This window comes from Protomyctophum parallelum, assembly GCF_964188405.1.
Source record: "Protomyctophum parallelum genome assembly, chromosome: 22".
NCBI classification, from domain to species: Eukaryota; Metazoa; Chordata; class Actinopteri; order Myctophiformes; family Myctophidae; genus Protomyctophum; species Protomyctophum parallelum.
The window spans coordinates 6,790,008-6,803,904 of NC_139714.1; the positions used below are offsets into that span (position 1 = coordinate 6,790,008).

At 42.6% G+C, this 13,897-nt stretch overlaps 1 protein-coding gene across 4 annotated transcripts in view; it reads left to right on the forward strand.

Moving 5' to 3' along the window:
- LOC310853471 (actin nucleation-promoting factor WASL-like) overlaps window positions 1-13,473 on the forward strand; it is a 56,594-nt gene extending 43,121 nt beyond the window's left edge. For 2 of the 4 annotated variants that reach the window (XM_083757812.1, XM_083757813.1), the window contains 4 exons: window positions 616-769; window positions 4,220-4,791; window positions 6,936-7,038; window positions 8,447-13,473. In XM_083757812.1, coding sequence (XP_083613938.1) covers window positions 616-769; window positions 4,220-4,791; window positions 6,936-7,038; window positions 8,447-8,508 — 891 coding nt within the window. In that variant the 3' untranslated portion in view covers window positions 8,509-13,473. The remainder of the gene's footprint in view (window positions 1-615; window positions 770-4,219; window positions 4,792-6,935; window positions 7,039-8,446) is intronic. The other 2 variants (XR_014568799.1, XR_014568800.1) reach the window with 2 other exon arrangements.
- The last annotated feature ends 424 nt before the right edge of the window (window positions 13,474-13,897 follow it).

Consider the following 13,897-nt stretch of genomic DNA (forward strand, 5'->3'; position numbering starts at 1 on the left):
TATAAGGACACATTCAAGTATATGCCAATGTATCGAGTGACCATACCAACTTTGATGAGGCAGTATTGTGTTTTTCCTGAAAAGGTTATAATTTGGACATAGCTAGTTTCTGCCCGACAGCAGAGATATTGTCTAAAATTATAAATTACATGTACTGTAGGTTAATGACCACTTCATCAGACTCTGCTTGTAGTTGACATGTTTCACCAGCAGAAGGCAGCCTATGGAGGAGTTTGTTTGAGCCTGGTTTCAGTGAGCTGCTAAACAACGAGGACAACATGCAAAGACAACCTGCTCAATGAGGGAGGCTTCTTTGCTATGTATAAGAGATATAATAAAAGGTTGATGCTGTTCAGAATGAAACTGCTCCCTTTCTAAACTTCTGAACTTTCTGACCCATCTTCACATTGCAGTTGCAACCCTCCAACATGTCTTTAAATGTAAACTTAGCAATGGCATCAAATAAGCCGGTACATTTTCACAATTTTAAGTAGAAACCTTTGATCTGGTAACCTGAATGCGCAAAACCCAAACGTGGCAACTAATTTAATGAATTAAGTAGATTTGTGTGTATATTGTGTTCAAATTCAAGTCTTTAATCATCCCTCCCTGCAGTTGAATAATTTGGATCCGGAGCTGAAGAACCTGTTTGACATGTGTGGCATCTCTGAAGCCCAGTTGAAGGACAAGGAGACGTCTAAGGTCATTTACGACTTCATCGAGAAGAAGGGAGGGGTAGAGGCCGTCAAGAACGAACTACGGAGACAAGGTGAGCTGTATTGATTGATTGATCTCTGTCATCCCAGAGGGGATATTCTATGCCACTGGGTGTCAATGTTAGGTACAGGGATCAATACGTTGAGTTAAAATTACACTGAATTGTATAGTCCCAGAGATTAAAGAAGAAAAAAGGTCAAATGCATATCAAACTGGGAGTCCTTGAAATGAAAAAGGTTGAGAATGGACACTGAAAACAAGACCCTTTTTATTGTTTTAGCATTAGCATTTAGCATTTGACTGTAGCGCTGAATAGTTGTTCTGTTCTGTTAATAATCGTGTTAGAAGATTTAGCATTGCCTTCCTGTTGTTATACCTAACCTAGGCAAATCTATTGACTGAAATATGTTTTTTCGTAAATGAATGCCCATTAGCCGAGTAGCATAATAGCCGTCCAAGCTTGTAGATCGGATATTTTGGCTATTTTTGAAGAAAAGAAAATACCTGAAAGTGGTAACAATCTGTGTCTGGGGTTTATAAATATTTAACCACAGGAAATTATTAACAAGAACTTGTGAAAAAGTTGTGTTTGCCTTTATAATTACACAGATAAAATAGGCGCCAGTTTTAAAGTGAATAAATGTATGTTTGTCGATCTAAAATCAGATTAATCCGCAAAAAGAGGTGGAGGAAATAAGAAAGTCCTGGTTAAAATGTAAAAGCTACGGGGTCGCAATTTACATCCCCTGGAACCCCACTCTGTGTCTGTGTGTGTGTGTGTGTGTGTGTGTGTGTTTGTGTGCGCGCGCGCGTTTCCTGATGTTGCTCTCCTGAAGTTGTTTTGGCTGGGTGCGTCCGCAGACTCCGCACTGACGGCGCAAATTAACTTCCTGTTTTCTTCCTAAGGGAATGTGGGCAATATGGAATGTGTGGCTCTAACATCACTTTAGAAGTCCACACACACAATGCCCTGCCAGGACTCTGCAGGCCGGGCTGTACATAACGTAATTTCAGTCCCATGTTAATGAATCAACAATCGTGTCTTTCTAGTTCAAATCAACATATTGTCAATGAAATGCCTATTTCTATCACACTTATTGAATACGTTTTCAGGTAGTTTGACTCAGACTCTTGAAACAGAATATTGTTGCTGTCCGTTGAAAACCCAGAGACGGACTTGACCCCAGCCTGTGTGCAACCTTACACGTGGCAATCGTTCGAAAATAGCAAAAATAGCCAATCGACAAGCATGTACTTGTAGATTGGCCATTTTCGCTCCTTTCCTGCGACACTGTCATACTAAGACATATAAAAAGAGCATTAATGTACGATATGAAAAACCATAAGATGAAATATGGAGATGAAAGGTTTCTGCCCAGCAACAGAAATATGAAATGTATGTAAGAAATCCCTTTGTGATAAAGTGTAATCCATGTTGCCATTGTGTCCCTCAGGCCCTCCCAGGTGGAGTGGTAGGTCTCTATGCATGGACCTGCTGTGATAGACAGGTCACAACTTAAAGGTTTCATGACTTTAATTTATTTTTAATTTTAGGTTTTATTACCCCAATTACACCCACACAACCTGAACTTTGTAGATTCAGTGGATTTTCTGTGGCCTGGGGTTTTGAAGCCTTTTGAGCTGCAATGAAAACAGGCAAAATCCCTCAACAGTGACGTCTGCTGGTAAATTGTTATGTCATGTATGGGATTTGTGGACAGTTACATCACAGTCCACAGGCAAATCAGAGCACTTGTTTGAGCCAGAAAACCCCAGACCACAGCAAATCTACTGAATGTTAAAAGTGCAGGGTGCAATTGAGCTCAGAAAACTAAGAAATTAAATAAAAAATGTCACCAGACCTTTAACCTAAAATGCACTTGTGTGTGTGAAGTGAACTCTAACCATGTGTGTTATTATTATATAATTATTATATACAGTGCGCTTGCAGCAGAAACTCAATGCAATGCACCCTAACTGAGATGACTGCAGAAGTTATAGTGCAAGGTTGCCTCCTGTTGGTGTAAATTGGAAACTGAATGGTATTAGTACCAGCAGTAAAGCAGGTCTAGAATAGATGCTTGTTGTTGACTCTAGCATGGTGTGACCATCTGCATCTTACAAGTGGATTTCACGGTCCATCTACAGGGACATAAATCACTTGCAGTTGCAGATTGTGTCGTGTCATGACTCATGGGTTGAATTGTAAGTCGCTGAATATTGACTTCCAGTTTTGTTTTTTCCTACAGTATATGTCTGTTGTGTGTGGGTTTGCAGTGAAAGACCAACACGTATCCGAGAGTAACATTATACCATCTAGACAAACGTTTTTATAATTTTGTGAGGGGCGCTAGCCCCTCCTATGCCCGTCTTTGTGTGTGTGTGTGTGTGTGTGTGTGTGTGTGTGTGTGTGTGTTCCCCATAGCGATGATTTGATTGGCTGAGCACGGAATTCAGGATAAAAAGAAGAAGACAAGTGGCGTTTATTTGGAAAATGTTTTGGCAACCCCATACTTGACTTATTTATTGTGTAGTTTCAAGGATGAAATTAAGCATGCATTGGTTACCTTGAATAGGAATATTTATTAGAAATAATTACATTTATAACACTGCTTGCTTCCCGCTGATTTTGTCTTTTCAGCATAGTTTAAAAGCTACAGAAATATATAACCTATAGAGCGTCGCACTTCCACCCCCGACGAGAGGCCCGGAAAATAATTCCCTGTTAATTTTCCCCATAGAAAATACAAAGTATTTATATAAAGACGTTTACGCCGCAGACAAAGCCATGACAAATCATGACAATAAACACAATGTGTTTTTGGGCCGATCAAATAATTAGAAAGAAGAACAAAAAAGGCAGGATACAATTTTACACGTTTATTGTCATGACTTTTCACAAGCCGAGTTGGCTTTGTCCGCGGCGTAAACGTCTTTAAAAAAAATACTTTTTGAAATGTCTGAGGCAAATGAATGGGGAATTCTCTTCCGGGGCTCTCGTCGCCATGAAAGGGGGCGGGACTGCGACACTCTATATCTGTTGCCATAACCTTAATAATATAAATGTGCTTGTGACCCCACCATCACCATCCCGCGACCCCACTTGGGGTCCTGACCAATAGATCCAAAGTCAAAGTAGTACGATTTGTCACACACGTTACCGCAGTGAAATTTGTTCTCTGCATTTGACCCATCTCTTGGAGCGGTGAGCCTTAGCCAAGGAGCGGTGAGCTGCAGCCGTGGTGCGCTCGAGAATCATTTGATTAGTTGATTTGACCCCCCAATCCAACCCTTTGATGCTGAGCGCCAAGCAGGGAGGCATTGGGTCCCATTTTTACAGTCTTTGGTATGACCTGGCCGGAAATCGAACCCCGATAGTTTCAGGGCGGACACTCTACCCACAAGGCCCCTGTCTGGTCAAGCATTGATTGAGAACCTCTGAATAGACATAGGTAGTACTTACATCTTTAACCTTCATTTCTCTCTCTCTCTCTCTTTCCAGCCCCGCCGCCCCCTCCCTCCAGAGGAGGCCCGCCTCCCCCGCCCCCCCACCACGGCTCGGCCCCTCCCCCTCCGCCCCCCGCCCGTGGCGGCCGGGGTGCCCCGCCCCCACCTCCCCCCTCCCGGGCCCCCACCTCGGCGCCCCCGCCGCCGCCCCCATCCCGGCCGGGCGTGTCGGCCCCCCCGCCCCCTCCCCCTCCCAGCCGGGTGTCCCTCCCGCCCCCTCCCCCTCCAGTCTCCAGCCACGCCTCCCTGCCAGCGGCCCCGCCCCCTCCTCCGCCCCCTGCTCCGCCCAGCATGGGCGCTGCTCCGCCCAGCGTAGGCGCTCCTCCCCCGCCCCCGCCTCCGCCGCCCCCTCCCCCACCGGGACCCCCTCCCCCGCCGGGACCCCCCGCCTCCGCCATGGTGTCGGATTCGGGCGCGGGCGGCGGCGAGGTTAAGAATGCGCTGCTGAATCAGATCAGGGACGGCATGAAGCTCAAGACGGTGGAGCAGAAGGAGAGGCCCACCTCCACCTCCGGGGGACGGGACTCGCTCCTGGAACAGATCAGACAAGGCACCAAACTCAAGCCCGTAAGTACTGCAGCCCTAGTTCTGTTAGTGGGGTTTCAGTGGGGGGAAATGTGTTCAACCCATTAAAACCGGGAAAGCATCTGTGTCATTTTAGATTTTAGCGTTGGCTGTTAAAAAAATCTTCGAAAAATTCTTGAAAGTTTGAATCATTTTGATTAAAATTATTCAAATCTTCTCTTCTGGGGGTTCCTGACAAAACATTTTCAGATCGGGGTCATAGGTCAGTTAAAAATCTGTTTATGTGTCTCTGAATTTCCCCTGCCGCCTCAACAAACGACTTTATTATGCACTTGAACTTCACCTCAATTTCAATTTACTGAACAAAAATCTAATCTCAATAGCGATACTTGATATACAGTATATGTCAAATGTACAAGTTCATAACGCATTGAGCTTGTATTAGATGGACTATTTTTGTCAAAATAAACAGTGATGACATTGTTCGGGGGAAGACATTGTCATCACAGCAAGCAAAAACACTTTTTTACTGGCCCCTAAAGGATAACACAGCTTTCTGAAGTTTGTTGCTCCCACACTCGCACGCAATTTATACTAATTAATTAATTAAGTTAACATCTGGTGACAGTGAAGATGCCAGTGATTACGATTAATGAACGATTATTAGAGAGAGAGAGAGAGAGAGAGTTTAATTAACAGATATGCAAGCTCTCAATGTATCACAATGTGTTTTTTGATCTGTTATTTTCGTCTACTTAATCATTTGTTCGTCTGAATATAAGACTACGTTGTTTTCCAATGGAAATATCCTAAAAAACGTGTCCGTTTGGCACTTTTTGCCAGTTGGCTTTGGTTGTATGGATGCATCGGCTCTACTTCGACGTTTTAGTCACATTTTAGTCACCTGGAATGTTTTCGTGTTAGTCTAGTTTTAGTCGACTAAAATGTATTTTGGTCGGTCTTGATGTTGTCGTAATGACTGATTTTACACTTGCTGAAAATAGCCGATCTGCTATTTTCAGCATGCAACCAAGTGTAAAATGACATATACTGGATCTCTTGTCTTGTCCACTAGTCCCCTTCCTAGCATTTTAGTCTAGTTTTTAGCTGTTGACGAAATTATACAAAAAAAGATAAACATCAAGGGAAAAGAGACCTTTATACAGTACAATAATGTTTCAAGTTTACACAGACAAATAAACAGGCCAACGGCATAAACAATATTAGTTTGCCTCTTCTACAAAAAAAGTTACTGTCGCTCTCTTGTCGTACTTGTATTATTTATTTATTTCCCACCACGGCAGACTATCCAGCATATGCTGCAGTTGCACATATTTGGGGCACATCATTAATATCGTACTGCACCCCGTTGTATACAGCCCCTTAAGGGTGAATACAAAAGAGAGTGTTGCTCTAAGGATTCTCCTGAAGAAGCCTAGGGGTGGCAGTGCTAGTCAGCTATTCTGCGACTCTGGTCTAACCACCTTCCAGGCTCTCTTGAGAAACCTCATGTTCAGTTTTTAATGTAGAATTGATGGGTCTCCTAATGAGGTGATTAAGGTGTTGACCAATCCCAGGTATAGCACTGTTAGATACCGTTCTCTTATGTGGAAACACTGGTATGACTGTATGTGTGCCTCTTATAGATTATTTTATGAGAGATTTTTTGATTTTTATGAACTGTATTTTTTAAATTGTTTTGTATGTTTTTTTTAATTGTTTGTATGTCTTCTATTGGTTTCGGCTGTAAACAAAGTTTCAATTGATATACTCTCTGATGATTGCCCAGCCACAGATTTTCTATTTTATTTTTAAGTTGTGTCTGTGTCCTATGTCACATTTGCCACAGACAGGAGCATTTTGTGAAAGATGGCGACTGGATGACGATGTTTTCCGAGTTAAAGCACTTTGGTTTCATTGGAGTTGATTCCTTGTTGATGTTTGCACTAACTCTTTGGATCTCAAAGTGGGGTCCAGTTACCCCAGCAGATCAAAATCATATCAAAATCTGTTTAACCACTTTTTCATCGGCTATTGAATACTTTTGGAACATTTGCAACCCTATCACACATCCTGGCACAAAATATTTCCAGATGGTGGTCCGTGACCGGATCCATATACATTTTGCGGTCTTTGACATGAAATGTGAAGCCCTGTGCTAACCGGTGTTCTCTGGTGTCCTCCAGAAAGGGGAAGAATCCTCCCCCGCCAACGCGGCTCCGTCAGCGGGCATCGTAGGAGCTCTGATGGAAGTGATGCAGAAGAGAAGCAAGGCCATTCACTCCTCAGGTACACATACAAAACACATGCACACATGGAGACACAGATACATATTACACCATTATGTGCACCTTTTGACGCAATCAACCTGACAACCATACACTTTATTTCTATTAGTATTATTTGTTTATTTTAATTTAGAGTAGCCAAAAAGATTTAGCCTGTTTTTCCTCCCCAATTTCGTCATTATGCCAATTGGTTCCTCCCCACACACGTCTGTTGTCACTAGGCATGTAACGATATATCGTGTAACGATATATATCGTAAATAAAAAAATCGATAAAAAAAGGGGGCTAGTGTGTGATGTGAAATGTGAGCTTTAGTCATATTCCATCATATGCAAGTGCTTGAATATGCTTGAATAGAGAAATGACAGTCACTTTCAGTAGTAGAGCACCGTAGAGGGGAGCTGTGTGTCTGACTGTGCCCAGGTGATGATGGTCGTTGATGCTCATCAAGGAAGGCAATTATGTTTCTGCAATATCAAAAGTAATGCTACTTATTTTGCATTGTAGTTAAATTAGAAATCTCAGGGGGGAAGATAAATTATATAAAATTAAAAAAACTATTTTTTCTTTAAAATATATATTTTTTTTAATATCGTGAAAAATCATATCGTGAACCTTATATCGTGATACGAATCGTATCGTGAGTTGAGTGAATCGTTACATGCCTAGTTGTCACTGCTGTATCCTACTGACTCACCAGCCACCGCCAGCAGGACGTAGGGCCTTCATGCTACTCCTCCCGCCCAACACTCCCTGCTGACAGGTGCCACCCCAGCTCATAGGAGTACATGCAACGACCAATATCACCTTCCCCGCCCGGCGTCCCTCCCCTGAACACGGGCCAATTGTGTTTGCGTAGACGCCCGACAAAGATTCAAACTCTCAACCTCCGTGGTGGTGGGCAGGGACTTTACCACTGCGCCACCCGCACTTTTGATTGACTGCCTAAGACAGTGGCAGATATTCACACACACTGTTATCCACAAATGGTGCGATGTGACGGTGGTCGCTGCCCTACGCTCCCTCCTGTCTAATTAGGTAATTAGTTAATAAATGGGTTTAATACTTTAATATTAGGCTGAAGAGAAGGGGGAGGAACACTGGTGATCCACTCTGTGGCTGATGGCGGGGCATAGAGAGACCATCTGCTCGCTCGGATGAGCAGCTCTGCATTTGTGTGCCTTTTTTAAAAGCGCTCTGCTCGGCCAGAGGAAGTGCTCAGACCAGCAACGTTTTAGGTAATTTCTCGTAGGTTTAAATGTAATGAGGTGCTGCCTATTTTCTTTTAAAGCTGGCTAGTGTACCCTTAGAGTGCTCTATATGACTTAACTTAACAATGTTACACTGCTCTATCTCTTTTTACTGTCAATTTGACATGTTTGTATGAATAAATGCCCTCTCCTCTACAGATGAGGATGATGATGACGATGAAGATGAGGACTTTGAGGATGATGATGAATGGGACGACTAGCGATCTTCCTCCCTCCCTGACCCGCTCCTATCCCATAGAGATGATAATGACACTAAACCGTGTCCTGTCTTTGAAACCTTAATCTCAGATGATAATTGTAAATGTTCTGTTGACTTGCTGTACATTTTTGTTGCCTTCATGCTTTTTTTTTATTAATCTGTGCAATACCTCATTTAATCTGTAGATGTGTTGTCATTCTCATATCTTACCGTTTGTTTCCTTTTCCCTTCCCTTTTCCCTTCCCTTTCCCTTCCTTTTCCTCCCCACTCATATTTTCTATATGTAACGGAGGGTCACTCGCTTTCTCTCTCTCTTCATTTCAAACTGTAATCTTTGTGTCTTTCCCTCTTATTCTTTATACTTGGTTGTACGCCCGGTGTCTCACGCCGGAAATAGCCAATCTACGTGCTCACGGATGGTTGATCGATCGTGTGTCATCTGACCGTGGTTCTCTGTGGCGCCATCCAGTGTGGTGTTGCTGAGGCCATAAAGGCTCAGGTTGCCACTCTGACCGCTGCTGGCAAGGAGGTGATGATGGTGGTCAGCGCCGAGTGGCATACTGCACAGGACTCACCGCACATTCTGCTAAACTTCAAGGAAAGTGGCCGCAAGTCTCCCACTTTTGCTGATGCTTCCATCGTTGCCGCGGAGCTGCTTAAACTAGGATGTGAGTATGGCCAGGGATCGGTCATCTATAACAATTTCAAGTCTTATCGCATACAAGATAGACAAGAAGCCTCTGTTTTCCAACAATACCGTTGCTAACGCAGAGAAGAGACCATGGGCATCCGTGAGCTCATAGATCGGCTATTATTGGTGCAGAACACGATGCACAACCAAATATAAGGGCACGGTCATTCGTTTGTGGCAGAAGGTTGCTGCCACCACTTCGTGGATGCGCCAAGACGTGTCGATGCCCCGCACTGTTTTGTGGATTGTGGGCAGTGCTGGTTTTCTGGTCTTTGTAGTTTATTCGACTGACATTGGAGCGGTTGACTCGTTGTGGTGTCACACTCTATTTTAGTTGATGCCCAGTCAAAGTTTGCCAATGTTGAACTCCACGCTTCACACCTGCCAACGCCGTCAGTGTGCACCACAACGGAACGCTTCACCCCTTTAGAGTTGAACTGCGTATCGATCCGATTTCTTATTGATCCCACTATCGATCCTTTTCTATTACTGGTAGTCGTTGACAAATTGGTTCTAATCTGTGGCACTCTATCACTTTTCCTTATATTTCCGCAGGAAATCGAAGGTAGAGCATGTTGGCTTCAAATCATGTGCAACATTGATCGATATGGGCCGTGCAAGCCATTAAATTCATGTAGCTTGTTTTTTACCGGTAGTTGGCAAGAAAGTGAGCAGAAGTCAAAAAGCTTTATTAGAATGACCTATGAGGCAGTGATGTGATTTCTATAACATGACTTTTGTCGATAAGATATTTGATAAGCCTCATTGATTGATTTGCGATTCTCAACAAACATCCCTCGTGACCGTGCTCCAAACTAGGCTTTATGGCCATCTCTCTTTCTGTCTACATCTCTCTCACCCCCTTCCCTGATTAACATGTGCAATTTTACATCAAGTTCTCTCTTGATCTGTAGAGTTGAATGTTTTGTTTCTCTTTTTGCTCGGTGATGGAAGAAAGGACTTCTAGAGAACATTTTTAAACTGACAAGAAAAAAGAATTGTATAGTTTGAGAGAAAAAGGAAAAAAAATGGAGAACACTATTTTCATACCTGATTGCTCTCTCGCGCTACTTTATTTTCTACTTATTCAAATGATCTATCTAAAGTTAGTGCGCCTTATTTTCATAAAACGGAACGGAAAGAAAAATGCTCTTATTTTGGAAATGTTAAGCTTTCAATTTGTTTTTTGCCGTCTAAATGTAAATGTTGCTCACCAGAGGTTGAGTCTTGCTATATTTTTGCACAAATTGAAAGATGAGACTCGCTGCACGAGAACAGGACATTAATGAGGACTGTATCTCTTCAGAACACCATAGAAAACAACATACAGTACTTTGCATATCGTCACTTCCGGGTGGAAACCTTGTATGTCCAGAACTGTCAGGAAATGGGGAAAAAGATTATCTGTGATCCAATGGATCCAATGTAATTTTATTTAGTCGCCAGTTCTTGTAAATACCTTTTCATTGGTTAAATATCTATATAACACCACAGACACTTTCACTTTCCATTGAGTTAATTGCAATGAGGTATTTCTGCTACTTTTTGTGTGCAATACAGTATGCCAATGTAGGGAATTAATTTAGGAAACAAAACGTAAGTTGAAATATACAAAGTTTCTGTCTGACAGCAACAATAGGCTATAAGATATCATTACTGTTGGGCAGAAAGTGAAAGTAGTTTGTGGGTTTTATAAACATTGAACCAATGTAAAGTATTAAGAGCTTGTGACTAAATGACTACTAGAGATTAGATCCACTTTATTTTTTTCCTGGAAAGTAATTCTTTTTTTTTTTACATGCAAGGTTTCTTCCTGTCAGCCACACTACTGTTGTAGAAGTACACCCCCCTTGATTTTTACACTACTTATTGGTGATGTGCAGGCAGGCCCGTTGCCCCCGGGTTGTTCCGCGGGGTGGGCGGACCGGACGGCACAAGGTTTTCAGCACAATTATCGTGCGGCGTCACCCCCCCCTCCCCTCCCCTCTCCCCCCTCCCCTCCCCTCCCCAAAGGAGAATAAAAAAGCATTCCGGTACCTGCTCTCCTGTCTCTACTTCTCCTGCTGAAAACATCAGCTTGTTCTGTTGTTCATCTTATGCTTATGAAAGGGGCTTTAGCCCCTGCCTTTTAGACCGTCGGAGAAACTGTCCTCTCCATCCTGAACTGGAATGTAGCTTTTTGTTGAAAGAATTCCCCACTCGCCCGAGGCTCTGAGTCTGAACCTGGCCGTCAGCGCAATGAGCGCATCTGCATTAAATCTGTCTTAATTGAGCGCGGTGCCGTGCAGGCCTTCCGCGTGTAATTATGACGGTGCATTAGTCCGACATGCGCTGCTCCTGTGCGTGCGGTTATGGTTAGGTTAGGGTTTGAGGTAGGTTGTCGTATGTCGGACCAATGACCTATGAAAGCTCTGCTGCTTTCTGCATCACATTCAAAGAAAGAAACGTTTTCCTCTCTTCAGTAGGGCCGGGCAATATTTGGATACATCGATATCATGATCCGAGACTATAGATTTCGTCTAGCCTCAGATTTGATCTGGGATTTTTGATATCGTGATCTGGCATAAGTCGCTTAGCCCTATTTTATGCTTTTCGTTAATGTTGAAAATGTTCAACAGAGGAAATAGCCAATCTACATGTGCACAAGGCGTTGCTCTCGAGTTCTGAGCTGATAGACTTGCTTTTTTCAGTTCACCTTTTTACAAATTTTGAAATAAATCACGATATTGAAGTATTTGGCAAAAACTATATAAAATATTTCATTTTGTCCTTATCGCCCAGCCCTACTTTCCAAGAATGGGGCCAGTTTTTGAGGTAAAGATATACTGCAGTTCTGTTTTAAAGTGCATTTATAGTAACTACTGTGTAAGGGTTATGAATGATAGACCTGTTGCAGCACCGATGCAATCATGCAGGGGGGAGTGCACTGTAAAATGTTTAATTTACAACTATCTACACACTACAATACACTACTCGCCCCTGATATGACTGCCAGACAGTTGTGAATTTTTGTTCCTTCATTTTATCATTTTCTAAAGCTGATTTCATAGGGAATCGTATTTGTATTTTCTCTGTCTTTTTTTTCCTTCTTTTTTCAGCGGTTTGTTTGAATCAGGTCGTCCATAATGTCAAGCTTGAGAAATAAAGACGTATAGAATTTTACACGCCTGAGCACTACAGTTGGGTTTCAGATGCCTGCAGCTGCTGTCAGACACAGGAGTTTCATTATAATTCCTTGTACAGTAGCTTCCACTAACAGACTAACTGTTGGTATGAAAACATGTTGCAGTGCTTTGTTTCTGTCACTTGCAAAGTTTGTGCAGGGGTTATTACAGCAAGTCTGCAATGGGTCATAATAGCAGTGATTCTCAACCTGTGGATCCGTAAAGAAATTAAACTAAATATAAAACCAATATATATAATTTTTTAAACGTCTTTTTTTTTCTATTTTCTACAGTATATAACCTTGAAATGTGTGTTTTCATTGTGATACTGATAATAACTACGTTAGTTCCATGGATCTAAGCTGGAACACAATCGAGTGATTATTCAAATAAACATGCTCGTCAGATGGGTGACTCACGAACACGATCACAATTTTCAAGTGGGCACTGATCCAGAAAAGGTTGAGAACCTTTGCTGTACAGTAGAATGCCGTGGCCCATTAAGACCAAATCTCCATATTACAGTGTTGCTCACTAACCTGAAGCCATTCATGGGGGGCATGCGTTAGTCCGACATACCAATAGTCCGACATACGCGGCTGGTCAAGATTCACCGGTGGCTCCAACGTGTTGCCAGTTAAGAGTAAGACACATACGTGGCCGGTTAAGACTCACCGGTGGCTCCGACATGCGTTGCCATTTAACAAGCATATATGAAGCACATTAGTAGGTAGTAGGTATTCCAAATGCACTTTGATGCTGTCGGGCAGAAACCTTGTATCTATTAAAAACAATTTGGACTTGCGATGTTTCCACCCAACAGCATGGGTTTCTATGAGGCTAAAGTGATATTGCAACATTATGAAAGTTAGTCGCAGACATGGGGGTTGATACTGTAGGTTAAGCAGGTCCACTCAAAAATGAAAAGCTATTTTGTCCCCCTCATTATCTTTGGGCGAGGGGCAAAGATTATGTAGTGAATCAAAATGATTCAAATGTTAGCTGTTGAATGGAAGGACGACTAATGTTTGCAGTTCCTCTTCATTCTTGAGTAATACGTTGTATCTTGGTGATGTTATAACTCAACTCAAATCAAGATATTTTCTGGGGATTTTCTTTTAGTTTTTTTAAATGCATATGTTAGTTTATATAGACAACAGCTGGGTTATAATAGGACTTTAAGCCTGCCCACCGAGGCTGGACATTAAAGTAATTCTATCTTACATTGCACACTCAAATAAAAAGATTAATATGTGAATACTCTCGCGTTTGGTTTCCATCACTGTCCATATGGTTCTCGATACCTTCAAAGATGCATTTGTGGGCCTGGGCCGTGGCTCAGCGGTCCAGGCACTTTGGCTGGTAATCCAGTCTGTCAGTGTGCCACGCGGTCGACTCCCTTTACTGGCCTTTACTGCATGTCACCCCCCCCCCCCCCCCCCCCCATCGATCTCTCCCCATTTCCTGTCAGCCTACTGTCTGTCCCTCCATAAAAAATATATAAAATAAAGGCGATAGCCACAAAAAAAAAACAT